This window comes from Eublepharis macularius, chromosome 4 (assembly GCF_028583425.1).
Source record: "Eublepharis macularius isolate TG4126 chromosome 4, MPM_Emac_v1.0, whole genome shotgun sequence".
NCBI classification, from domain to species: Eukaryota; Metazoa; Chordata; class Lepidosauria; order Squamata; family Eublepharidae; genus Eublepharis; species Eublepharis macularius.
In genome coordinates, this window is record NC_072793.1 from 159,052,508 (window position 1) to 159,080,208 (window position 27,701).

General features: G+C 45.9%; 2 protein-coding genes across 2 annotated transcripts in view; both read right to left on the reverse strand.

Annotated features, from left to right (window-relative positions):
* Positions 1 to 2,666: 2,666 nt before the first annotated feature.
* The window catches only part of LOC129327034 (sperm acrosomal protein FSA-ACR.1-like), a 44,398-nt gene continuing 19,363 nt past the window's right edge, over positions 2,667 to 27,701 (reverse strand). The window contains exon 4 of the mRNA XM_054975429.1: positions 2,667 to 2,971. Coding sequence (XP_054831404.1) covers positions 2,793 to 2,971 — 179 coding nt within the window. The 3' untranslated portion in view covers positions 2,667 to 2,792. The remainder of the gene's footprint in view (positions 2,972 to 27,701) is intronic.
* On the reverse strand, positions 11,243 to 16,160 carry LOC129327035 (prostate and testis expressed protein 4-like). Its single transcript, XM_054975430.1, has 4 exons — positions 15,781 to 16,160; positions 15,561 to 15,635; positions 15,035 to 15,151; positions 11,243 to 11,525 (listed from the first exon to the last, which is right to left on the reverse strand). Exons 2-4 carry the CDS (start codon positions 15,610 to 15,612, stop codon positions 11,350 to 11,352), a joined length of 345 nt encoding a protein of 114 aa, XP_054831405.1. The 5' UTR covers positions 15,613 to 15,635; positions 15,781 to 16,160; the 3' UTR covers positions 11,243 to 11,349.

Here is a 27,701-nt window from a genome sequence, read left to right on the forward strand (position 1 = left end):
CACACTCTCGCCTCCCTGTGGCTGCAGAGTGCTTTCATAGGAGCAAAGGGAGCTGACAGTGATGAGATTAGAGCCGAGTGGACAAGATGAGACGCCTAGAGAAAGAACCTCTGCCAGGGAGAAGAGGGATTCTCTCCCTCGTCTCCCTGGCAGAGGTTCTTTCTCACTACGCTTCCCGTGGAACCTTGCAGGGAACTGATCCGTGTCCTCTATGCTTCAGGTGTCTCATTTGTTTTGGCTGTGAAATAAGGAAATCATTCTAAAGAAATAAGTCTTAAAAATTGGCTGCAGACCAACACCATTGCTTCCAGGTCTCAAGAGAAGTGCTGTAATCAGCTAAGGGGAAATCTGGTCATTCAGGCCTATTTTCCTGGGGTCCTTGCCAGGTTCCTGCCAATGGCATGCAATCTCTGGGCAGCCTGCCTTCTCCTGCTGATCACCAGGAATCGATGGGCAAAGCCTACATAAGCAAGAACCAGGCAGGTCTATGTGAGGCTACAAAATATCTTTATGGGTTGTGTGGTGCAGAAGTGAAAGCCTTAAACAGCACTGGAGATGGAACAAAATGGGCAGCTGTGTTAGTCTGTCTCTAGCAGTAGAAAAGAGCAAGAGTCCAGTAGTACCTATAAGACTAACAAAATTTGTGGTAGGGTATGAGCTTTTGTGAGCCACAGCTCACTTCTTTAGGGGTCTGATAGCCTTCCCTGTCTTCAACCTAGTGTGTGTATTCCTTCTTTCCTCAACCTAGTGTGTAACACAGCGGCAAAAGTTACACAAGGAGACGCAAATTCAAGGGCTTAACCCATGTAACTTTCAGCTGGGACAGAGTGTATCTTCTGGGGAATTAGGGACTGAACGGAAACACCCTCAGCACGCAGCAGAACCTGAAATTCGTGATGTCACAGGAATTCTGGTAACTCCTGTCAAGAAAAGCTTCAGTTCCAGCAATCAGGAGTGAAGGAGAAAAAGGTAGAAGAAGAAATCCTCATGTAAATATTTTGTGGGGATACCAAAGAACGTGAGCTAAGGATGAGGGAAAGGCACTCCAGTGTAGAAAAGGACTGCCATATAGAGTCCCCAGAGCATATGGCTGATTAAGCCAAAGGCAACCAGCAACTTCCCATGGCAGCGTGGTGATTTGTACCTGGATCTCCTTGATCCTAGTCTGACAATCTAACCACCACCCCACACAGGCTTTGAGAGGTCAGGGAAGTAGTTAAACACCCTCTCCTTTTTCACAGTAGGAATATTTTCCACATTCCTTGGCTGTGGTGCCAGCATTTTCTTGGCTTCTCATGAGTAAAGCAATAGGTGAGGTCTTGAGTTCTCCTGGAATTACAGCGGATCTCCCAACTACAGAAGTCAGTTCCCTTGTAGGTAACATCAGCTTCAGAGGATGAAATCTGGAACATCACAGCCCTGCTGGGCTACCTCCATCCCCCAAACTCCACCCTTCCCAAATACCCCCCAAATCTCCAGGAATTTGCCAAGCCACCTTACTGCCCACTTTCTGAAACACGTGTCTGGCACTGGGTTGGGGAATGCGGCACTAATCCAGGCTCCTCTGGCAAGACCTTGAATTTGTTCCTTTGACTGACCTGTCTCTGAGGGCCAAGCTTTATTTTACTTACGTTATTTGTAGCCCCCTTTCTCATTGAGATTCAGTGAGTTGTATTTTCGCCAGACTCTATTGTTGAAAGTGTCGTGTGCCTTAAACTCTGTTTCTTTACTTTCAGGGTGACTCTTGCTGATTTACTTAAATAACAGCCCATTGCCATCCCAAGGTATTCTGGGTGTGCATATGCTTCATAAGAACATAAGAGCATAAGAGAAGCCATGTTGGATCAGGCCAATGGCCCATCCAGTCCAACACTCTGTGTCACACAGTGCCCCAAAACCAGGTGTCCTCAGGAGGTCTGCCAGTGGGGAAGGGACATTAGAAGCCCTCCCACTGACTGGCCCCCCAAACACCAAGAATACAGAGCATCACTGCCTTAGACAGAGAGTTCCATCTTTACCTTTTGGCTAATAGCCACTGAAGGACCTCTGCTCCATATGTTTATCCAATCCCCTCTTGAAGCTGTCTATGCTTATAAGAGATCTCCACTGAGGAAGGAGTGAGGATCAGACCTTTGTTTCAGCAGTAAAAGTGCTACATAAGTGGAGAAAAAAATACCATTTTTCAGGCCTGATCACAACCATTCTTCCAGGCCCTCTCTTCTCACAACAACCTACCTCTTGACATTCAGCTCCCCCACCTCTGCTTCTGCCCCTGCCTGTACAGAGTATTCAACCTGGCCCTGACCCTTGGGCCCCGTGGAGGAACTCTGTTCTGTTGAACAGCCACCTCTCACCCTTGCTATCCTTTTCCTACTCCCTGGTGCTCTTCTGAGAGCAGAACCACAAGTGACAAAAGGCACAGATTGGACACTTGTCAGCTTCCCTCAAGTTTTGATGGGAAATGTAGGCATCTTGGTCTCGCAGCTTCGCTCTCTGTCAACTGTCACTTGTCCAACATTCCGCCAAGCTGCCTACATTTCCCATCAAAACTTGAGGGAAGCTGACAAGTGTCCAATCTGTGCCTTTTGTCACTTGTGGTTCTGCTCTGAGTGTCCCATCCAAACTGCCCCACCAAGGAACTTTTTGCTGGAAGCATTCAAGAGAAATCAGGCCAAAGGTGCAGGTTTATTTCTGCTTACACCACCCAGCGCTTTATAAGACCGAGATGCCAAAAAATGGAATACAAATGAGTTATTGAGGATTTTGGTAGGGTGGTGGGTGAGGACCAGGTCTTAAGGATTCTCTGGTAGGCTTGGCGCCGTGGAGGTTTCACCGTCAGGTCCCAAATGTGGCACAACATTACAGAAATCTGTATCACAGCATGTGAAGTAGAAGGGCACGAGGTTTGTCTGTGAATAGAATGTGTCACAGTACAGTGTGAGCCCACAGTCAAATATCATCTCCTTGCTTTCTGTAATGGAAGAAAACAGAAATGTGAATATACAGCCATTTTTCCTGTTTCATTTTGAAAGGGAAGGTATATGAAGCATTAGATCAAGAGAACAAATATGCTTTTGACATTGTGACTTCTGGGACGAGAAAAGTGTCTAAGAGAGTGGTGGGCAGAGGGTCCACTGGTCCATTTCTGGCACACCCTCTGGTGCCTGCTGGGTCCTAGGAGCCTTGCAAAGAATACTGGACTTGGTTGGCTTTGGCCTGAGCTATCAACACACCTATTCAGACTCAGTCTGACATCAGTCACCTTGGTGATCTGTAAAGAAATTCCAAAAATGAAGGTAATAGAGTACCTCTTACTAGGGCCCACCACTGTATTATCAATGCTGTGTACCAGCGTTTGAGCTTTCTAGAGCTCTTCAATTCACTGACTATTTGATGGGGGAGGGAGTGTGTGTTTGTGAGACAATCAAAGGTATGAAGGCACGACAGCAAAGCACAAAGAGTGCATCTGCAGCCTTAAAATGGAATAGAATACTTATTTATTCTGCGCTGATGTTCATGGGGCTAGCCAACTTTGCCAGAGCCTAATGAGTCAGTTGCCTTAGGCGTCAAAATTATCTGGTTACAATATCAGTCGAGTAAGGTTAGAGTGCCTCTCATGCAAGGGCAGGAAATTGTTGGAGCATGCCACTATTCTTGACCCAAAAAACTCACTGCTATGGAAAGGGGGCGTTGCGCACTGCACTCAGGCATCAGTAAATCCTTGGCAAGGGGGAGCGTTCCAAGATTCGGAGTCAGAATACGGGATTGCACAGAGATATGAGAGTTTTTGCCCTTGGCGGCTGCAGCGTATTATCTTGCTAATAACACAAGGATGGCCTTTGATTATCAAAACCAAGAGCGCGTACAGGTGCTCCTGGCCAGGTGCTCCTGGCCAGCCAGAGATGTTCCCCTCCCACCTTCGGACAGCTCTGGGCATGGAATTTATCCCCTCAAGAAACTAGAAAGTGCCGACAAGAAGAGCCAAGAAGACGTGGAAATACCTGCCTACTGGAAATGGATGCTGAGATCTTCGTGTGACCTTTCTGTAACATTGACAAGAAGAATTTGTATTTGGTTTGGGGAATTTTTATGATGATGACGATGATGATGATGTTATGAGAGATTTTTTGAGACTGACCCCTGAAGTAAAACATCACAAGAACTGCCTCCTCCTGTAGGAACCATCACTGTCCATTTGGGCCATTATCTGAAGTTTTGCCTTGTGTGGCCGCAGTGAGCGGGTGGCTACTTGGAAAAGGCACCACATTTGCTTCTGGGACCCCACGAATGCACTCCCCTTGCTCTCTTAAATGCACTCGGCAGCCAGAGGGAGCCAAGCATGCTGGCAGCAGCAAGAATGACAAGAAGCCTATCACCACTGCCAGCTCCCTCTGATTGCTGCCAGCGCAATCAGCCCCCTCTTATCACCTCCCGCACTCGTGGCTCCCTCTGGCTGCAGAGTGCTTTTAGCAGAGCAAGAGGAGCCAGCAGTAGTGAGATAGAGCCGAGCAGACTAGACGAGAGGCCTAGAGAAAGAACCTCTGCCAGGGAGAAGAGGGATTCTCTCCTTCATCTCCCAGGCAGGGGTTCTTTCTCACTACACTTCCCGTGGAACTGTGCAGGGAACAGATGTGTGTCATCCACGCTTCAGGTATCTCATTTGTTGTGGCTTTGAAATGAGGAAGTAAATCTAAAGAAATAAGTCTTAAAAAATGGCTGCAGAGCAACACCATCGCTTCCAGGTTACAAGAGAAGTGATGTAATCAGCTAAGGGGAAATCTGGTCATTCAGGCCCATTTTCCTGGGGTCCTTGCCAGGTTCCTGCCAATGGCACGCAATCTCTGGGCAGCCTGCCTTCTGCTGCTGATCACCAGGAGTCCACGGGCAAAGCCTACCCTCTCCAGGAGATTTCCCACCATTAGCAAGAACCAGGCAAGTCTATGTGAGGCTACAAAATATTTTTATGGCTTATATGGTGCAGAAGCGAAAGCCTTAAACTGCACTGGAGATGCATCAAGATAGGTAGCCCTGTTTGTCTGTCTGTAGCAGTAGAAAAGAGCGAGAGTCCAGTAGTACATATAAGAGTACCAAAATTTGTGGTACAGTATGAACTCTCACTTCTTCACACAGCTCACTTATTCAGCTCACTTCTTGGATAGGAAAGGCTATCAGACCCCTGAAGAAGTGAGTAGTGACTCACGAAATCTCATAGCCTACCACAAATTTTGTTACTCTTATACGCGCTAATGGACTCTTGCCCTTTTCTTCTTAAACTGCACTGTCCATGATCTTTGTTGCCGGAGTATATTTGTAAGCGCTTCCCTTCTTTTCTTTAATGCAGTGTGTAAAAAAACACAGTGGCAGAAGTTACACAGGGAGAGTCAAATTCAAGGGCGCACAGAGCTCCACAAAAAGATAACCGATATAACTTTCAGCTGGGACAGAGTGTATCTTCTGGGAAATTAGGGACTGAATGGAAACACGCTCAGCACACAGCAGAACCTGAAATTCATGATGTCACAGGAATTCTGGTAACTCCTGTCAAGAAAAGCTTCAGTTCCAGCAATCAAGAGTGAAGGAGTGCTTTTTTCTTGCTTATAAAAAACTTGGTAGTAACTCAATTACTATGGAGTTATACGTGCTATAACAATTGAATGCAACTATGTAATAATTCCCAACTTATAGTCTTAAAGGAGCTACTGGACTCTTTACTATCCACCAACTAAACCATGCTGGGGATATTTTCCACCCTACATCCCTGTGCTGCCTTTCTCCCCAACGGAGACACATATTAGCTTACATTGTTCCCCTCCTCTCCAATTTATCCACACAACAACGTTGTGAGGTAGGCCTGGCTGAGCGTGTGTGATTAAGCCAAAGGCAACCAGCAACCTTCCATGGCAGAGTGGTGATTTGTACCTGGATCTCCTTGATCCCAGTCTGACAATCTAACCACCACCCCACACAGGCTCTGAGTGGTTAGGGAAGTGGTTAAACACCCTATGCTTTTTCACAGTAGGAATATTTTCCACATTCCTTGTCTGTGGTGTTAGCATTTTCCTGGCTTCTCATGAGTAAACCTTTGTTTCCACTGCAAATAGCCTAGGAGTGTTGTAGAACTAATGAGCGCCAGGACGGCCTGATGACCTTGATTTTTGAAATGGCAACTCCCACCCTTACCCTGAAGCGGGTGGCCAATTTTGAGCCTCCCAGCTTTATTTTCTCATCAGTTATGCCTGCCACAGACAACCATAGCCCCCAATTCAAAACATGGCAGGAGGTGGGGATTGTGTGTGCATCAGGATGTTCCGATTTCTTTCATGGGTGATACAGCAACTCTGATAGTCATGCTAAAGCCAGTGGACAATTTTGAGGCTCCAAACTTCCCAGAACCCACAATGTCAAAAGCATTTTTGCTCTCTCGCTTATGCTCCATATTCCTTCCCTTTCAAAAAGATACAGGAAAAATGTCTGTATATTCATATCAATATCCTTACTGATGAAACTTATACTCTGTTGCCATTCCAAGGTGTTCAATGTGCCCCTGGAATGTGTAATTCTTCACTAAGCAAAGTTACAGTTCCAGACCAGCTTCATGCAACCTAAACATTCTCAAGCGACACCTAGTGGATTTTTCTGAATCACCTTCTGCTCGAAGTGGAAGAAAGCCAGGAGTGGCTGTTTGCTATAAGGAAAGGAGCACACAACTAGACATGTAGGTTTTTAAAGAGTTGGGTCCAAGTTCCCCTGAGAGCGGAACCACAAATGACAAAAGGCACAGGTTGGACACTTGTCAGCTTCCCTCAAGTTTTGATGGGAAATGTAGGCAGCTTGGCAGAATGTTGGACAAGTGACAGTTGAAAAGTCCATTGGACAATGGACAGCAGTCAGAGAGCCAAGCTGCAAGACTAGGATGCCTACATTTCCCATCAAAACTTGAGGGAAGCTGACAAGTGTCCAATCTGTGCCTTTTGTCACTTGTAGTTCCGCTCTGAGCCAACTCAAGTTCCCTGCAGGCACTCGGCAGCTGTGGGGAATGGCCGTTAAAAAATAAAGGACAGCCCAAAAGGCTTCAGAACTAGATGTGGGCACGAATCCTGATAAGAATAAAAATTCAGCACGAACCAGGCTGGTTTGTACTTCGAGAACCACCAGTTCATGGAAGCTTGTTTTTTCAACGAACTTCTGAACTTCCACGAACTGGTCTCCGGTTCATGTTAAACCCCAATGCCCCTTTCCTTGCCTCTGCAAAGTGACATGGAAAGGGCCATTTAAACTAGCAGATCAGCTGCTTCTCAGGGAGATCCCTGACAAGCAGCTGATCCAAACTGGTGGAGGTTTAAATGGCTGTTTCCCTGCCACTACAAAACGGCATGTAAGGGGCATTTAAACTGGCAGATCATCTGCTTGTCTGGGATATACCCAACAAGCAGCAGATTATTTAAAAAGTGGAGCTCAGCTGGCTGGCCAGGAGATCCCTGACGGCCAACCAAGCCACACCTGCTGTTTAAATGGGCAGTTCCCCACCGCTCCGAGCAACGGGGACATGCCCATGGGCAGTTCTTCGCTGCTCTGAGCTTCCTTCTCTCCCTCTTCCACCTCCGCTCTCTCTCACACTCTCACTCTCTTGACTACTTACTCTCCTCCTCTCGTTCTTTTGTCCTCAACTTCCCACCCCACCTTCTTCTCTTGCCTTTTTATGGGGCCTTTGGTGCGGGACACCCACCATAACCTCCCATCCTTGCCCTATCCTCTCAGCAGCCCATTCCCTTGGGCTTCATGGGCACTGCCTAGGCTCCCGGGCCTCCTCCTGGGGTTGGTTGCCCTCTCTTATCCTACCTGCACTCTTATTGTCCCATTGGAGGGTAGGTCTGGCTAGATTCCACCTGCCCCGCCTGACCTGCTGTGACTTAGGCATCTCTTCCCTTCCTCTGGCTATTGGGAGGGGGAAGCCACCGGAGCCGGAGGCTGCTCTTCTGACATGTGCCCACTGCAGGGTGGTCTCCACGGAAGCAGGGCCAACTGTGGCATTGCCCCCTTCCGCCGCCCCTCTGCTTTTCACGGTGGCAGCCTCACTTTGTTCCTCCATGGAGCCTGCAGGGGTGAATGAACAGCTTGTTCCTGGCTGTCTCCCGCCTCCTTTTTCTCGTGAGTCTGGGGGCTGAGCCTTGGAACCTGGACACACCTCCCCCCTTGGCCTTTCCGCGAACGCGTCAGGGTTGGCTTCAAACAACCAGGACATTATGCATCAAGGTGGCTGGCCCCATGGTGGAACTTGATCAAGAACTGGTACGGGAGTAGGGAGTGGTACCAGCGTAATATCCTTGGATTATGTTCCTTCATGCGGTGCATCTACTGGAAGGGCATGTGGTCTGTGAAAGTCTCTCCCTTTCCAGCTAATTTCATTAAAGCCTGTACAATTTCTCTGGAATCCTGCTTGGTGACTTAGTGGTGGATTCAGATCTTTCCAAACCTTGCGGGCTGCAATGGAGAGCAAGTGGACTAACATATCGCTGCTTTATCGAGCTGCAGAGGAAAGTAACAGCACATGCCTGGAGCTTGGCTGTGATATTATTTACTAGACAGAATGGGAAAATACTGGGTTTTCCAGCTCAAAACTGGGTACCTGGCAATCTTATCAACAGATGGGCTTTCACCATCCAACAAAAGAGGGTTGAGCAATTTATTGGTTAAGGAATCGTACACAATTGGTTAAGGAATCAACCCAACTCTGCATAGCCAATCTGATGCCCCTGGGTTGCTCACCTCACGGGTACTCCCTTATTGAATCCGATTTTGTTCCAGCCTAGAAATGAAAGGTGGCATCTGCATTAGACTAATATCAAATGGCACTGTTTCATGCCAAGGGCATAACAGGATACAAGGCAGCTCCTCGAACAACCATGCAGAGCCCATCCCAAGAGAGATTAAACTTATACTCCACAATGCATGGAAAGCAGGGGATAGAGCTGTGTTTGAATAAGGACTGGACTGGAGCCCTAAAGTTTCAACTTTATTGGTGGATTTGTTTCAGAATTCGCCCCCAGTTTCAGTAAGAGCATGAGAGTTGCAGTGCCCAAAGTGAAGAAAATCAGAACATCCAGTGTTGGCAGGCAGTATCAGGATGCAGTGCCAAACATGGAGCTGGAACATCCTGAGCAAGGCAAACTCCAGAACCCGAAGTGATGGTTGTCCGGGGAAGGCATAACTCATCAGAAAATAAATCTAGGCTTTTCAAATATAGTCGCCAGCTTCAGGATGATTATTGGAGTTGCAGTGCCAGAATAAAGGGAATTGAACATCCCGATCCAGGTTATCTCCAGAAGCTCCCAATGCTATTTGCCATGTTAGCGAAGGGTGTCTGTGGCAGGCATGACTCATCAGAACCTGAAGTTAGTAGTTTGCAAGAGGGCCACTAACTTCAGGACGATGACGGTGTGAGCCAAATCTGAGCAAAAGTATTGCTATATTAGTAGCATTGAGGTGAGCATATTATTAACTAGAACAGAACCATTTATTACTAGCATGCAATGTAGACAACAGGTGAGGTCTTGAGTAGACATGGGCATGAACCAAAAAAATTTAATGACTCTGCGGTTCGTGGTTCAGTGCCGACGACAATCCCGAGGTTGCGAACTGCAACGAACATTTCCCGTTGCTGAACCGGTTCGAGGTTCGTGGTTCGTGGGTGTCAGAACGGCCCCCATTGGAATTAGAGAGCCCATATTCCCAGGGAGTGTTTTTTACAAGCTCTCCACCAGCCATTACCCATGTTTGGTCAAGATTGCAATAGGGATCCAAGCTCCAATTAAACTCTCTCTGTCTCTCTCCCCAAAGACTAGCAAGTAGCAAGCAACAGCTCTCTCACACTCCACTGCTCACTGAAGTGAAACCCAGCCTCCGAGCCCATGGCTATTTATAAGCACACGTCCCATTGAGCAAAGCAGGAGGTCTGTGTTTGGCCATCAGAGCTGCCTATCAGGGTTTGCAGGGATGAGATTGGAGTGCCCATGGCTACAGAACACCCCCTTCCACCTCCCTCCCCTGGGTGTCTTCTCCCAACTTGTAACCGCTTCGCAGCTCCATGGTTGGAAGGAAGACCTGCCGATCAAGGTAAGCTGGGCTTCCATTTGGGTTTTCAGGGCGACAGAAGGAGCGCAGACAGAGTTCAGGCATTTCCCAGGCTCCGTTTCCAAGGGAATTGATTGCTGGTGCCTGACTGTCTGGCTTCCCGAACCGCGGCCGAACACAGAAAACCAAGCCTCTTCCGAACGCTGGTTCGTTGGACGAGGACAATCACGAACTGCCAGATCGCAATCATGCGATCGCCAATTTCGTGGGTATTTGAAGTTCGTAATACGGTTCATGCCCATCTCTAGTCTTGCGTTCTCCTGGAATTACAGCTGATCTCTCAACTACAGAAGTCAGTTCCCTTGTAGGTAACATCTGCTTTAGAGGATGAACTCTGGAACATCACAGCCCTGCTGGGCTACCTCCATCCCCCCAAAGTCCACCCTTCCCAAATACCCCCCTCCCCCAAATCTCCAGGAATTTCCCAAGCCAGAGTTGTCCACCTTACTGCCTGCTTTCCAAAACACATGACTTGCACTGGGTTGTGGAATGCGGCACTAATCCTGCCCCTCTGGCAAGACCTTGAATTTGTTCCTTTGACTGCTCTGAAGGCGAAATTTTATTTTATTTACATTATTTGTAGCCCCCTTTCTTACTGAGAATCAATGAGTTGTTTTTTAGTCAGATCTTACTGTAGAAAATGTCCTGTGCCTTAAGCTCTGTTTCTTTACTTTCAGGGTGACTCTTGCTGACTTATTTAAATGACAGCCCTCTGCCGTTCCCAGGTATTCAGTGTGTGTATGCTTCTACTGAGGGAGGAGTGAGGATCAGACCTTTGCTTCAGCAGCGAAAGTGCTACATAAGTGGAGAAAAAAATATCATTTTTCAGGCCTGATCACAACCATTCTTCCAGGCCCTCTCTTCTCACAACAACCGACCTCTTGACATTCAGCTCCCACACCTCTGCTTCTGCCCCTGCCTGTACAGAGTATTCAACCTGGCCCTGACCCTTGGGCCCTGTGGAGGAACTCTGTTCCGTTGAACAGCCAGCTCTCACCCTTGCTATCCTTTTCCTACTCTCTGGTGCTCTTCTGAGTGTCCCATCCAAACTGCCCCACCAAGGAACTTTTTGCTGGAAGCATTCAAGAGAAATCAGGCCAAAGATGCAGGTTTATTTCTGCTTATACCACCCAGCGCTTTATAAGACCAAGATGACAAAAAATGGAATACAAATGAGTTATTAAGGATTTTGGTAGGGTGGTGGGTGAGGACCAGGCCTTAAGGATTCTCTGGTAGGCTTGGCGCTGTGGAGGTTTCACCATCAGGTCCCAAAGGTGGCACATTACAGAAATCTGTATCACAGCATGTGATGTAGAAGGGCACATGGTTTGTCTTTGAATGGAATGTGTCACAGTACAGTGGGAGCCCACAGTCAAATATCATCTCCTTGCTTTCTGTAATGGAAGAAAAGAGAAATGTGAACGTATAGATGGTTGTTGTGGATTTTCCGGGCTGTATTGCCATAGTCTTGGCATTGTAGTTCCTGACGTTTCGCCAGCAGCTGTGACTCGCATCTTCAGAGGTGTAGCACCAAAAGACAGAGATCTCTGATTGTCACCCACTGACACTGAATATACAGATTTTTTTCCTATATTTTTGAATGGGAACTTATATGGAGCATTAGATCAAGAGAGCAGAAATACTTTTGACATTGTGGGTTGTGAGACAAGAAAAGCGTCTAACAGAGTCCTGGGCAGAGGGTCCACTGGTCCATTTCTGGCAGACCCCTTGGTATCTGCTGGGTCCTAGGACCCTTGCAAAGAATACTGGTCTATGTTGGCTTTCGTCTGAGCTATGAAGACACCTATTCATGGTCAGTCTGACATCACAGATTAAAACCACGGTGATTTGTAAAGAAATTCCAAAAATAAAAGTAAGAGAATACCGCAATTCCAAAAATAAAGGTAATAGAATGCTGCAATATTAACTATGCTATGTATAAATATTGGAGTTTTCTAGAGCTCTTCGGTAGGCTGAATATTGGATGGAGGGAGGTGTGTTTTTGTGAAACAATCAATGGTGTGAGGGCACAATTACAAAGCAAAAAGAGTTCATCTGCAACCTTAAAATGGAATAGAGGGTAGGTTAAAAAGGGTAAAGTTAGTCCCCTGTGCAAGCACGGAGTCATTACTGACCCATGGGGGGACATCACATCGCAACATTTTCTTGGCAGACTTTTACAGGGTGGTTTGCTATTGCCTTCCCCAGTCATCTACACTTTACCCCCAGGAAACTGGGTACTCATTTTACCGACCTCTGCCTGGATCGAACTCAGGTCGTCGTGAGCAGAGCTTGGGTTGCAGTCCTGCCGCTTACCACTCTGGGCCACAGGGCTCAGAGTGGTAAGCTAGAGGATATATTGCACTTAATGGGATGCATTGGTCAAGGTGCATATGGAGTTTCCTGGGATTGCTGAGGGGAAAGGAGAGAGGGAAAATGATACTGTTGCTGTTTGAATATAAAAGGGTGTAGCTGAACAGCAATCCCTCCAAGCACTGAGGCTGCTTTCACATGGAAACAGTTCTTGGTTGTGTACTCCTTGCCGCTGCAAATGGAGAGGGATTTACTCTGGCCATGGAGATTCCATAAGGTCCATTCCATTCACATACAAACATAGGCACACCCATATGTACCTGAGCCTGCCATTTCCCTTCACGGCCAGAGGGCTTTGTAACAGCTTTTAAAAAACATCAGTACTAGCGATATCACTATTACTATCTCACTCTAGCCTGGAAGATGGTTTCTTACCTCAACACGGCCGACCTGGCCACCTGGATCCATGCTATGGTAACATCAAAACTTGACTTTTATAATGCACTATACATTGGTCTCCCATCTAAGTTAACTAGGAGGCTGCAATTGGTGCAAAATGCTTTGGCTCGACTGTTATCAGGAGCGAGCAGGAGCATGAACGTCACTCCCATCCTACAGTCACTTCATTTGCTACCTATCACTTACCGTGCTCAATTCAAGGTATTGGTTATTACATACAAAGCTCTTCATGGCCTTGGCCCAGCATACCTACGAAATTGTCTAACTCTTTACGTCCCTCCACAGCAGCTTTGCTCATCTGAACAGGGTCTCTTGCAGGTGCTGGCTTGCACATGGGCAAAATCAACAGCAGCCCGCACATGGGCTTTCTTTGTGGTGGCCCCCACCCTATAGAACAGTCTGCCTGAGGAGGTCAGGAGAGCCCCCACTCTCCTGGCTTTCTGCAAATGATGCAAATCCGAATTATTCAAAAAGGCTTTTTACTCAGATCTGAGGGAATTATTATAGGGAAGGGTCTCAAATGCTTTGCTAATGAGTTGGGGACCATTAACTTCACCACTACGTTGCCTTGGATATTACCTGTTGCTCAAATATGTACTCTTATACTACCTGTACTTCATGTTTATCTAATGTCAGTCCTAGAATTGATTATGTTCTGTTTCATCAATTCTTCAACTCTGTATTGGATCCTTACTAATGCTACGTCTTTGTAAAATCCTATGACATTTTTGTGGCAATGTCTTTAATGCTGTATGGAAATGTTCCTTATACTGATTGTACGAATCTCACACTATGTAATCCACCTTGAGTCTCAGTGGGAAAGGCGGACTATAAATGACATAAATGAATAAATAAATTACAGCAATACAGTAACTATTGATTTAAAATACAGAAAATCCATTGAGAGAGTGTGATGGAGGCCACAAAATAATAGAGGGAAAGAGACAGAGGAGGACGAGGGATCATGTTATGTTCACATACAAGTTACAAGTACTTCCAGTAATAAAATGTTGTTTGGGGTATAACATATCTGGGGGGGGGGAATCTTATATTCAAGGTCATCTTCCTTTTGAGTAAATGTGGTACAATGTTACATTAAACCAAACCAGGTAATATTACCTAGTGGATGGAGACCTACTGGTCGAATCCAGGGCAGATCTTCTTTTGTTTTTCTGTCGGGTCTGTGGTCTTTAGCATCTCATGAGAATCAACTGTCAGTATGCATTCTTGCTTAGTAACAAGCAAGGACATCATAGGATCACTCGAATTCAACACAAGATTTCTGTTAACCCACTCAGAATTCATGTTACAGTGGGGAGGAGAGAAGCAAGTCCACGAGACTCAGAATATTGCTGCATCCCTCTATCCACTTTTGAAAGGCATTTGATTTCCAAAAACCTTAGGAGGTGACAACAGTTCCCATCAGCTGGGAAAGGAGAGGGAACGTGCGACTCAGAAGCCCAGAGTTACTCTGTGTGTGAGTGTGTGAGCCCAAGCACGTGGGACAGTCAGCTCTAGCTTCCCCCCCACCCCAAAACTTGGCTAGAAGCTGAGGGCTCCCAAGGGAGTCACAGATGGGCAAATCAGATCTCGGCAGCACAAAGAGATCTAGGGGACAGGGAAGAGAGACAGAGAGAGAGAAAAGGATACTACAGCATCTACTAAGGAATTTTTTGCCTCCCTAGTTCAACTCACCACAAGCAACATGTCAATACTTATTTCTCTATTCTGCGCTGATGTTCATGGGGGGTAACAGACTTTGCCAGACCCTAATGAGTCACTTGCCTTAGGCGTCAAAATTATCTGGTTACAATATCAGTCGAGTAAGGTTAGAGTGTCCCTCATGAAACGGTAGGAGGATGCCACTGTCATTGACCCAAAAACCTCACTGCTATGGAAAGGGGGCATGGTGCACTGCACTCGGGCATCAGTAAATCCTTGGCAAGGGGGAGTGTTCCAAGATTCGGAGTTTGAATATGGGGTTGCACAGAAATATGGGGTTTTTTGCCCTTGGCGGCTGCAGTGCATTATCTTGCTAATAACACAAGGATGGCCTTTGATTATCAAAACCAAGAGCACTTGCAGGTTATTGTGCTATTGTGTGTGTGGGGTGGGGAGGTTAGATTCTTACCTTTAAATATCAAAGTTGAGCAAGACATATTAGAAAAGGGGGCCTCGCATACACCTTCACCCTCATTACACTTGCCATTCATATATCTGCTGCATTTGTTGCACTTCAGACATTGTACTGTGAGAGAAAAAGAGGTATTATTAGAGCAGAAGTAAGGTGGAGTGGTTAGAGAGCTGGAGTAGGATACGGGGTGATATCATTATATCAATATCACTTTGGATGAACCTGCTTGAAACGCTACAACAGTACAATGATAAATGACAGCACGGAAATAATATTTCTTAATTTTGTGTCCCCTGAGGATAGAAATTAAGACAGGCATTCCTGTGCCATAGGAGGCTATAGGGAAATCAGCACTCCAACACAGACCTCTTTCCTTGTGTACTAAACAGCTGCAGGTACATCAATAAATCCTGCTAAGGGACAGACTTCTTCCTCATCTATGACGTCTTCTAGCATTCACTAATCTTCCCCCTCTCTGGGAAGACTTTTCTGCCCATTATCCCATTTCCCTCAAATGACTCACCTATGGCCAGGCAGAGCAGAGCAGAAAATGCCACCATTAGAATCCTGTTCATCTTGGTTGACTGTCCAAGTGCAGCTGAGGATGGGACAGAAGTCAGGCAGAGAATCTCCTTCAGATGGAGATGTTCCCCTCCCACCTTCGGACAGCTCTGGGCATGGAATTTATCCCCTCAAGAAACTAGAAAGTGGCAACAAGAAGAGCCAAGAAGGTGTGGAAATACCTGCCTACTGGAAATGGATGCTGAGATCTTCGTGTGACCTTTCTGTAACAGAGACAAGAAGAATTTGCATTTAGTTTTGGGAATTGTTATGATGATTACGATGATGATGATGTGAGATTTTTTGATGCTGAGTCCTGAAGTAAGACATCTCAAGAACTGCCTCCTCTTGTAGGAGCCATCACTGTACCTTTGCCCTGTGTGGCTGCACCATAGAATGAGGAGCGAGTGGCTACTTGGAAAAGGCACCCCCAAAGTAGTAGAATGCTCACATGCTTATTTATTTGCTTCTGGGAAGCCACCAGCGTGCTCCCTTTGCTCCCCTAAATGCACTTGGCAGCCAGAGGGAACCAAACACCTGGCAGCACCACAGCAGCGATAGGGTCAAGGAGCCTATAACCGCTGCCAGCTCCTGCTGACCACTGCCAGTGCAATCAGCTCCTTCTTATCACCTCCCACACTCTCACCTCCCTGTGGCTGCAGAGTGCTTTCATAGGAGCAAAGGGAGCTGACAGTGGTGAGATTAGAGCCGTGTGGACGAGACGAGACGCCTAGAGAAAGAACCTCTGCCAGGGAGAAGAGGGATTCTCTCCCTCGTCTCCCTGGCAGAGGTTCTTTCTCACTACACTTCCCATGGAACCTTGCAGGGAACTGATCCGTGTCCTCTATGCTTCAGGTGTCTCATTTGTTTTGGCTGTGAAATAAGGAAATCAATCTAAAGAAATAAGTCTTAAAAATTGGCTGCAGACCAACACTATCGCTTCCAGGTCTCAAGAGAAGTGCTGTAATCAGCTAAGGGGAAATCTGGTCATTCGGGTCTATTTTCCTGGGGTCCTTGCCAGGTTCCTGCCAATGGCATGCAATCTCTGGGCAGCCTGCCTTCTCTTGCTGATCACTAGGAATCGATGGGCAAAGCCTACATAAGCAAGAACCAGGCAGGTCTATGTGAGGCTACAAAATATCTTTATGAGTTGTATGGTGCAGAAGTGAAAGCCTTAAACAGCACTGGAGATGGAACAAAATGGGCAGCCGTGTTAGTCTGTCTCTAGCAGTAGAAAAGACCAAGAGTCCAGTAGTACCTATAAGACTAACAAAATTTGTGGTAGGGTATGAGCTTTTGTGAGCCACAGCTCACTTCTTTAGGGGTCTGATAGCCTTCCCTGTCTTCAACCTAGTGTGTGTATTCCTTCTTTCCTCAACCTAGTGTGTAACACAGCGGCAAAAGTTACACAAGGAGACGCAAATTCAAGGGCTTAACCCATGTAATTTTCAGCTGGGACAGAGTGTATCTTCTGGGAAATTAGGGACTGAACGGAAACACCCTCAGCACGCAGCAGAACCTGAAATTCGTGATGTCACAGGAATTCTGGTAACTCCTGTCAAGAAAAGCTTCAAAAATTCCCATATCTCTGTGCAATCCCGTATTCTGACTCCGAATCTTGGAACGCTCCCCCTTGCCAAGCATTTACTGATGCCCGAGTGCAGTGCGCCATGCCCCTTTTCCATAGCAGTGAGGTTTTTGGGTCAAGAATAGTGGCATCCTCCAACAATTTCCTGCCCTTTCATGAGAGGCACTCTAACCTTACTCGACTGATATTGTAACCAGATAATTTTGACACCTAAGGCAACTGACTCATTAGGGTCTGGCAAAGTCTGCTAGCCCCATGAACATCAGTGCAGAATAAAAAACTATTCTATTCCATTTTAAGGCTGCAGACGCACTCTTTGTGCTTTGCTGTCGTGCCTTCAAACCTCTGATTGTCTCACAAACACACACTCCCTCCCCCATCAAATAGTCAGTGTATTGAAGAGCTCTAGAAAGCTCAAACGCTGGTACACAGCATTGATAATACAGTGGTGGGCCCTAGTAAGAGGTACTCTATTACCTTCATTTTTGGAATTTCTTTACAGATCACCAAGGTGACTGATGTCAGACTGAGTGTGAATAGGTGTGTTGATAGCTCAACCTAGTTCAGTATTCTTTGCAAGGCTCCTAGGACCCAGCAGGCACCAGAGGGTGTGCCAGAAATGGACCAGTGGACCCTCTGCCCACCACTCTCTTAGACACTTTTCTCATCCCAGAACCCACAATGTCAAAAGCATATTTGTTCTCTCGATCTAATGCTTCATATACCTTCCCTTTCCAAAAGATATGGAAAATTTTTTGTATATTCACATTTCTGTTTTCTTCCATTACAGAAAGCAAGGAGATGATATTTGACTGTGGGCTCACAATGTTCTGTGACACATTCCATTCAAAGACAAACGCCATGCCCTTCTACTTCACATGCTGTGATACAGATTTCTGTAACGTTGTGCCACCTTTGGAACCTGACGGTGAAACCTCCACGGCGCCAAGCCTACCAGAGAATCCTTAAGACCTGGTCCTCACCCACCATCCTACCAAAATCCTCAATAACTCATTTGTATTTCATTGTTTGGCATCTCGATCTTATAAAGCGCTGGGTGGTGTAAGCAGAAATAAACCTGCACCTTTGGCCTGATTTCTCTTGAATGCTTCCAGCAAAAAGTTCCTTGGTGGGGCAGTTTGGATGGGACACTCAGAACCGCACCAGGGAGTAGGAAAAGGATAGCAAGGGTGAGAGCTGGCTGTTCAACGGAACAGAGTTCCTCCACGGGGCCCAAGGGTCAGGGCCAGGTTGTATACTCTGTACAGGCAGGGGCAGAAGCTGAGGTGTGGGAGCTGAATGTCAAGAGGTAGGTTGTTGTGAGAAGAGAGGGCCTGGAAGAATGGTTGTGATCAGGCCTGAAAAATGGTATTTTTTTCTCCACTTATGTAGCACTTTCGCTGCTGAAGCAAAGGTCTGATCCTCACTCCTTCCTCAGTGGAAATCTCTTATAAGCATAGACAGCTTCACACACTCACACACACTCCAGCTCTCTAACCACTCCACCTTACTTCTGCTCTAATAATACCTCCTTTTCTCTCACAGTACAATGTCTGAAGTGCAACAAATGCAGCAGTTATATGAATGGCAAGTGTAAGGATGGTGAAGGTGTATGCGAGACCCGCTTTTCTAATATGTCTTGCTCAATTATGATATATAAAGGTAAGAATCTAACCTCCCGACCCCACACACGCAATAGCACAATAACCTGCAAGTGCTCTTGGTTTTGATAATCAAAGGCCATCCTTGTGTTATTAGCAAGATAATGCACTGCAGCCGCCAAGGGCAAAAAAAACCCATATTTCTGTGCAACCCCATATTCTAACTCCGAATCTTGGAACACTCCCCCTTGCCAAGGATTTACTGATGCCCGAGTGCAGTGCACCATGCCCCCTTTCCATAGCAGTGAGGTTTTTGGGTCAATGACAGTGGCATCCTCCTACCGTTTCATGAGGGACACTCTAACCTTACTCGACTGATATTGTAACCAGATAATTTTGACGCCTAAGGCAAGTGACTCATTAGGGTCTGGCAAAGTCTGTTACCCCCATGAACATCAGCGCAGAATAGAGAAATAAGTATTGACATGTTGCTTGTGGTGAGTTGAACTAGGGAGGCAAAAAATTCCTTAGTAGATGCTGTAGTATCCTTTTCTCTCTCTCTGTCTCTCTTCCCTGTCCCCTAGATCTCTTTGTGCTGCCGAGATCTGATTTGCCCATCTGTGACTCCCTTGGGAGCCCTCAGCTTCTAGCCAAGTTTTGGGGTGGGGGGGAAGCTAGAGCTGACTGTCCCACGTGCTTGGGCTCACACACTCACACACAGAGTAACTCTGGGCTTCTGAGTCGCACGTTCCCTCTCCTTTCCCAGCTGATGGGAACTGTTGTCACCTCCTAAGGTTTTTGGAAATCAAATGCCTTTCAAAAGTGGATAGAGGGATGCAGCAATATTCTGAGTCTCGTGGACTTGCTTCTCTCCTCCCCACTGTAACATGAATTCTGAGTGGGTTAACAGAAATCTTGTGTTGAATTCGAGTGATCCTATGATGTCCTTGCTTGTTACTAAGCAAGAATGCATACTGACAGTTGATTCTCATGAGATGCTAAAGACCACAGACCCAACAGAGAAACAAAAGAAGATCTGCCCTGGATTCGACCAGTAGGTCTCCATCCACTAGGTAATATTACCTGGTTTGGCTTAATGTAACATTGTACCACATTTACTCAAAAGGAAGAGGACCTTGAATATAAGATGCCCGCCCTGCCCCCCGAAATGTTATACCCCAAACAATATTTTATTACTGGAAATACTTGTAACTTGTATATGAACATAAGATGATCCCTCGTTCTCCTCTGTCTCTTTCCCTCTATTATCTTGTGGCCTCCATCACACTCTCTCAATGGATTTTCTATATTTTAAATCGATAGTTACTGTATTGCTGTAATTTATTTATTCATTTATGTCATTTATAGTCCGCCTTTCCCACTGAGACTCAAGGCGGATTACATAGTGTGAGATTAGTACAATCAGTATCAGGAACATTTCCATACAGCATTAAAGACATTGCCACAAAAATGTCATAGGATTTTACAAAGACGTAGCATTAGTAAGGATCCAATACAGAGTTGAAGAATTGATGAAACAGAACTTAATCAATTCTAGGACTGACATTAGATAAACATGAAGTACAGGTAGTATAAGAGTACATATTTGAGCAACAGGTAATATCCAAGGCAACGTAGTGGTGAAGTTTATGGTCCCCAACTCATTAGCAAAGCATTTGAGACCCTTCCCTATAATAATTCCCTCAGATCTGAGTAAAAAGCCTTTTTGAATAATTCGGATTTGCATCATTTGCAGAAAGCCAGGAGAGTGGGGGCTCTCCTGACCTCCTCAGGCAGACTGTTCTATAAGGTGGGGGCCACCACAAAGAAAGCCCATGTGCGGGCTGCTGTTGATTTTGCCCATGTGCAAGCCAGCACCTGCAAGAGACCCTGTTCAGATGAGCAAAGCTGCTGAGGAGGGACGTAAAGAGTTAGACAATTTCGTAGGTATGCTGGGCCAAGGCCATGAAGAGCTTTGTATGTAATAACCAATACCTTGAATTGAGCACGGTAAGTGATAGGTAGCAAATGAAGTGACTGTAGGATGGGAGTGACGTTCATGCTCCTGCTCGCTCCTGATAACAGTCGAGCCAAAGCATTTTGCACCAATTGCAGCCTCCTAGTTAACTTAGATGGGAGACCAATGTATAGTGCATTATAAAAGTCAAGTTTTGATGTTACCATAGCATGGATCCAGGTGGCCAGGTCGGCCGTGTTGAGGTAAGAAACCATCTTCCAGGCTAGAGTGAGATAGTAATAGTGATATCGCTAGTACTGATGTTTTTAAAAAGCTGTTACAAAGCCCTCTGGCCATGAAGGGAAATGTCAGGCTCAGGTACATATGGGTGTGCATATGTTTGTATGTGAATGGAATGGACCGTATGGAATCTCCATGGCCAGGGTAAATCCCTCTCCATTTGCAGCGGCAAGGAGTACACAACCAAGAACTGTTTCCATGTGAAAGCAGCCTCAGTGCTTGGAGGGATTGCTGTTCAGCTACACCCTTTTATATTCAAACAGCAACAGTATCATTTTCCCTCTCTCCTTTCCCCTCAGCAATCCCAGGAAACTCCATTTGCACCTTGACCAATGCATCCCATTAAGTGCAAAATATCCTCTAGCTTACCACTCTGACCCCTGTGGCCCAGAGTGGTAAGCGGCAGTACTGCAACCCAAGCTCTGCTCACGACGACCTGAGTTCGATCCTGGCAGAGGTCGGTAAAATGAGTACCCAGTTTCCTGGGGGTAAAGTGTAGATGACTGGGGAAGGCAATGGCAAACCACCCTGTAAAAGTCTGCCAAGAAAATGTTGCGATGTGATGTCCCCCCATGGGTCAGTAATGACTCCGTGCTTGCACAGGGGACTAACTTTACCCTTTTTAACCTACCCTCTATTCCATTTTAAGGTTGCAGATGAACTCTTTTTGCTTTGTAATTGTGCCCTCACACCATTGATTGTTTCACAAAAACACACCTCCCTCCATCCAATATTCAGCCTACCGAAGAGCTCTAGAAAACTCCAATATTTATACATAGCATAGTTAATATCGCAGCATTCTATTACCTTTATTTTTGGAATTGCGGTATTCTCTTACTTTTATTTTTGGAATTTCTTTACAAATCACCGTGGTTTTAATCTGTGATGTCAGACTGACCATGAATAGGTGTCTTCATAGCTCAGACGAAAGCCAACATAGACCAGTATTCTTTGCAGGGGTCCTAGGACCCAGCAGACACCAGGGGGTCTGCCAGAAATGGACCAGTGGACCCTCTGCCCAGGACTCTGTTAGACGCTTTTCTCGTCTCACAACCCACAATGTCAAAAGTATTTCTCCTCTCTTGATCTAATGCTCCATATAAGTTCCCTTTCAAAAAATATAGAAAAAAATCTGTATATTCAGTGTCAGTGGGTGACAATCAGAGATCTCTGTCTTTTGGTGCTACACCTCTGAAGATGCGAGTCACAGCTGCTGGCGAAACGTCAGGAACTACAATGCCAAGACCATGGCAATACAGCCCGGAAAATCCACAACAACCATCTATATATTCACATTTCTGTTTTCTTCCATTACAGAAAGCAAGGAGATGATATTTGACTGTGGGCTCACACTGTACTGTGACACATTCCATTCACAGACAAACGCCGTGCCCTTCTACTTCACATGCTGTGATACAGATTTCTGTAATGTGCCACCTTTGGGACCTGACGGTGAAACCTCCACAGCGCCAAGCCTACCAGAGAATCCTTAAGGCCTGGTCCTCACCCACCACCCTACCAAAATCCTTAATAACTCATTTGTATTCCATTTTTTGGCATCTTGGTCTTATAAAGCGCTGGGTGGTGTAAGCAGAAATAAACCTGCACCTTTGGCCTGATTTTTCTTGAATGCTTCCAGCAAAAAGTTCCTTGGTGGGGCAGTTTGGATGGGACACTCAGAAGAGCACCAGGGAGTAGGAAAAGGATAGCAAGGGTGAGAGCTGGCTGTTCAACGGAACAGAGTTCCTCCACGGGGCCCAAGGGTCAGGGCCAGGTTGTATACTCTGTATAGGCAGGGGCAGAAGCTGAGGTGTGGGAGCTGAATGTCAAGAGGTAGGTTGTTGTGAGAAGAGAGGGCCCGGAAGAATGGTTGTGATCAGGCCTGAAAAATGGTATTTTTTTCTCCACTTATGTAGCACTTTCGCTGCTGAAGCAAAGGTCTGATCCTCACTCCTTCCTCAGTGGAAATCTCTTATAAGCATAGACAGCTTCAAGAGGGGATTGGATAAACATATGGAGCAGAGGTCCTTCAGTGGCTATTAGCCAAAAGGTAAAGATGGAACTCTCTGTCTAAGGCAGTGATGCTCTGTATTCTTGGTGTTTGGGGGGCCAGTCAGTGGGAGGGCTTCTAATGTCCCTTCCCCACTGGCAGATCTCCTGAGGACACCCAGTTTTTGGGCACTGTGTGACACAGAGTGTTGGACTGGATGGGCCATTGGCCTGATCCAACATGGCTTCTCTTATGCTTTTAGGTTCTTATGAAGCATACGCACTCCCAGAATACCTTGGAATGGCAATGGGCTGTAATTTAAGTAAATCAGCAAGAGTCACCCTGAAAGTAAAGAAACAGAGTTTAAGGTACAAGACACTTTCAACAATAGAGTCTGGCGAAAATACAACTCACTGAATCTCAATGAGAAAGGGGGCTACAAATAACATAAGTAAAATAAAGCTTGGCCCTCAGAGACAGGTCAGTCAAAGGAACAAATTCAAGGTCTTGCCAGAGGAGCCTGGATTAGTGCCGCATTCCCCAACCCAGTGCCAGACACGTGTTTCAGAAAGTGGGCAGTAAGGTGGCTTGGCAAATTCCTGGAGATTTGGGGGGTATTTGGGAAGGGTGGTGTTTGGGGGATGGAGGTAGCCCAGCAGGGCTGTGATGTTCCAGATTTCATCCTCTGAAGCTGATGTTACCTACAAGGGAACTGACTTCTGTAGTTGGGAGATCCGCTGTAATTCCAGGAGAACTCAAGACCTCACCTATTGCTTTACTCATGAGAAGCCAAGAAAATGCTGGCACCACAGCCAAGGAATGTGGAAAATATTCCTACTGTGAAAAAGGAGAGGGTGTTTAACCACTTCCCTGACCTCTCAAAGCCTGTGTGGGGTGGTGGTTAGATTGTCAGACTAGGATCAAGGAGATCCAGGTACAAATCACCACGCTGCCATGGGAAGTTGCTGGTTGCCTTTGGCTTAATCAGCCATATGCTCTGGGGACTCTATATGGCGGTCCTTTTCTACACTGGAGTGCCTTTCCCTCATCCTTAGCTCAAGTTCTTTGGTATCCTCACAAAATATTTACATGAGGATTTCTTCTTCTACCTTTTTCTCCTTCACTCCTGATTGCTGGAGTCAAGATTCGGAGTCAGAATACGGGATTGCACAGAGATATGGGAATTTTTGAAGCTTTTCTTGACAGGAGTTACCAGAATTCCTGCAGTAGCCCTTGGCTACTGCAGTGCATTATCTTCCTAATAACACAAGGATGGCCTTTGATTATCAAAACCAAGAGCACTTGCAGGTTATTGTGCTATTGCGTGTGTGGGGTGGGGAGGTTAGATTCTTACCTTTATATATCATAATTGAGCAAGACATATTAGAAAAGTGGGTCTCGCATACACCTTCACCCTCCTTATACTTGCCATTCGTATAACTGCTGCATGTCTTGCATTTCAGACATTGTACTGTGAGAGAAAAAGAGGTATTATTAGAGCAGAAGTATGGTGCAGTGGTTAGAGAGCTGGAGTAGGATAAGGTGTGATAGCATTATATCAATATCACTTTGGATCAACCTGCTTGAAACACTACAGTACAATGATAAGTGACAGCATGGAAATAATGTTTCTTAATTTTGTGTCCCCTGAGGATAGAAATTAAGACAGGCATTCCTGTGCCATAGGAGGCTATAGGGAAATCAGCGCTCCATCACAGACCTCTTTCCATGTGTATTAAACATCTATAGGTACATCAATAAATCCTGCTAAGGGACAGACTTTTTCCTCATCTATGACATCTTCTAACATCCACCAACTTTCCCCCTCTATGGGAAGAGATTTTTCTGCACATTCTCCTGTTTCCCTCAAACGACTCACCTATGGCCAGGCAGAGCAGAGCAGAAAATGCCACGATTAGAATCTTGGAAAACAACAAATATAACTGTCACCAACTAACTAATACAACTTAAAGCAATATTCAGCACTCTTATATGCAAAATTACAAAATTTACTCGTACAGCATTGAATCATAAATATAATCCAAACAATTCAAATAGAACAGCCGTATTAGGGCATGTGTCGTATTTCAAAGGAAAATAACACGGGGAGGGGAAAAGATTTTCAAGCCAAACCCCTATGTTTTTTGCAGAAACACAATCACTTCAAATAGGGCTAAAAAAAGCCTCCACATAGATAGGTACAGGTTTCAATATATATAAGGCACATACATGTTGCTCCAAGCAATATTTCAACACACATTAAACAGTTTCTTAATTGTAACTGAACGGGTCAGCCAGCAAGAGGTCCCATTTCCGGTATCCCCTTCTTCAGAGCAGTTACAACTGTGAAAGATATATAAAAGGTACAAATCAATATAAATGAAACTAACATACAGTAGTCCTTCATACATTGGTTCTGCAAATGCATACTCACATTATATGATTCAAATAGTGCTTCTATCTCACTTACGGCTCGCTCACTGGCGTATGCAGAGTATCAAATCCTATCTACTCCTTAAAAAGTCATTACTTAATTGTGCTCATATGTCTCTTGAAATTGTTTAAAGGAACAGAGTCCCAAGATAGTCCTCACAGGTAAGACGTCAGATCACAAGTAATATTCAGTCCATTCAGAGACTTTTCTGAACATTATCCCGTTTCCCTCAAACAACTCACCTATGGCCAGGCAGAGCAGAGCAGAAAATGCCACGATTAGAATCTTGTTAATCTTGGTTGACTGTCCAAGTGCAGTTGAGGATGGGACAGAAGTCCTTCAGATGGAGATGTTCACCTACCACCTTAGGACAGCTCTGGGCAGGGAATGTATCCCCTCAAGAAACTAGAAAGGGCCGACAAGAAGAGCCAAGAAGGCGTGGAAATACCTGCCTACTGCAAATGGATGCTGAGATCTTTGTGTGACCTTTCTGTAACAGAGACAAGAAGAATTTGCATTTGGTTTTGGGAAGTGTTATGATGATGATTATGATGATGATGTTATGAGAGATTTTTTGATGCTGACCCCTGAAGTAAAACATCACAAGAACTGCCTCCTCCTGTAGGAACCATCACTGTCCATTTGGGTCATTATCTGAAGTTTTGCCTTGTGTGGCCGCACCATAGAGAGAGGAGCGAGTGGCTACTTGGAAAAGGCACCCCCAAAGTAGTGGAATGTTCACATGCTTAATTATTTGCTTCTGGGACCCCACCAACGCACTCCCCTTGCTCCTCTAAATGCACTCAGCAGCCAGAGTGAGCCAAGCATGCTGGCAGCAGCGAGAAGGACAAGAAGCCTATCGCCGCTGCCAGGTCCTTCTGACTGCCGCCAGCGCAATCGGCCCCCTCTTATCACCTCCCGCACTTGCGGCTCCCTCTGGCTGCAGAGTGCTTTTAGCGGAGCAAGAGGAGCCAGCAGTAGTGAGATAGAGCCGAGCAGACTAGACAAGATGCCTAGAGAAAGAACCTCTGCCAGGGAGAAGAGGGATTCTCTCCTTCATCTCCCAGGCAGAGGTTCTTTCTCACAACACTTCCCGTGAACCTTTCAGGAAACTGATACGTGTCCTCAACACTTCAGGTGTCTTGTTTGTTTTGGCCCTGAAATGAGGAAGTAAATCTAAAGAAATAAGTCTAAAGAATTGGCCACAGAGCAATACCATTGCTTCCAGGTCACAAGAGAAGTGATGCAATCTGCCAGGGAACTCTGGTCATTCAGGCCCATTTTCCTGGGGTCCTTGCCAGGTTCCTGCCAATGGCATGCAATCTCTGGGCAGCCAGCCTTCTGCTGCTGATCACCAGGAGTCCACGGGCAAAGCCTACCCTCTCCAGGAGATTTCCCACCATTAGCAAGAACCAGGCAAGTCTATGTGAGGCTACAAAATATTTTTATGGCTTGTATGGTGCAGAAGCGAAAGCCTTAAACTGCACTGGAGATGCATCAAGATGGGTAGCCGTGTTTGTCTGTGTGTAGCAGTAGAAAAGAGCGAGTGTCCAGTAGTACGTATAAGAGTAGCAAAATTTGTGGTACAGTATGAACTCTCACTTCTTCACAGAGCTCACTTCTTCAGCTCACTTCTTGGATAGGAAAGGCTATCAGACCCCTGAAGAAGTGAGTAGTGACTCACGAAATCTCATAGTGACTCACGAAATCTCACAAATTTTGTTACTCTTATACGTGCTAATGGACTTTTGCTCTTTTCTGCTTAAACTGCACTGTCCATGATCTTTGTTGCCTGAGTATATTTGTAAGCGCTTCCCTTCTTTTCTTTAACGTAGTGTGTAGAAAAACACAGTGGCAGAAGTTACACAGGGAGAGTCAAATTCAAGGGCGCACAGAGCTCCACAAAAAGATAACCGATATAACTTTCAGCTGGGACAGAGTGTATCTTCTGGGAAATTAGGGACTGAATGGAAACACCCTCAGCACACAGCAGAACCTGAAATTCGTGATGTCACAGGAATTCTGGTAACTCCTGTCAAGAAAAGCTCCAGTTCCAGCAATCAAGAGTGAAGGAGTGCTTTTTTCTTGCTTATAAAAAACTTGGTAGTAACTCAATTACTATGGAGTTATACGTGCTATAACAATTGAATGCAACTATGTAATAATTCCCAACTTAAAGTCTTAACGGAGCTACTGGAGTCTTCACTATCCACCAACTAAACCATGCTGGGGA

What these genes read in the sequence shown, in the direction of transcription:
- LOC129327035 (XM_054975430.1), bottom strand. Translation starts at nt 15,612, where the DNA reads ATGAACAGGATTCTAATGGTGGCATTTTCTGCTCTGCTCTGCCTGGCC. An exon ending in TCTGCTCTGCCTGGCCATAG is followed by an intron (nt 15,152 to 15,560) that starts GTGAGTCATTTG and finishes TTTCTCTCACAG; the next exon opens with TACAATGTCTGAAGTGCAAC. An exon ending in CTCAACTTTGATATTTAAAG is followed by an intron (nt 11,526 to 15,034) that starts GTAAGAATCTAA and finishes CTTCCATTACAG; the next exon opens with AAAGCAAGGAGATGATATTT.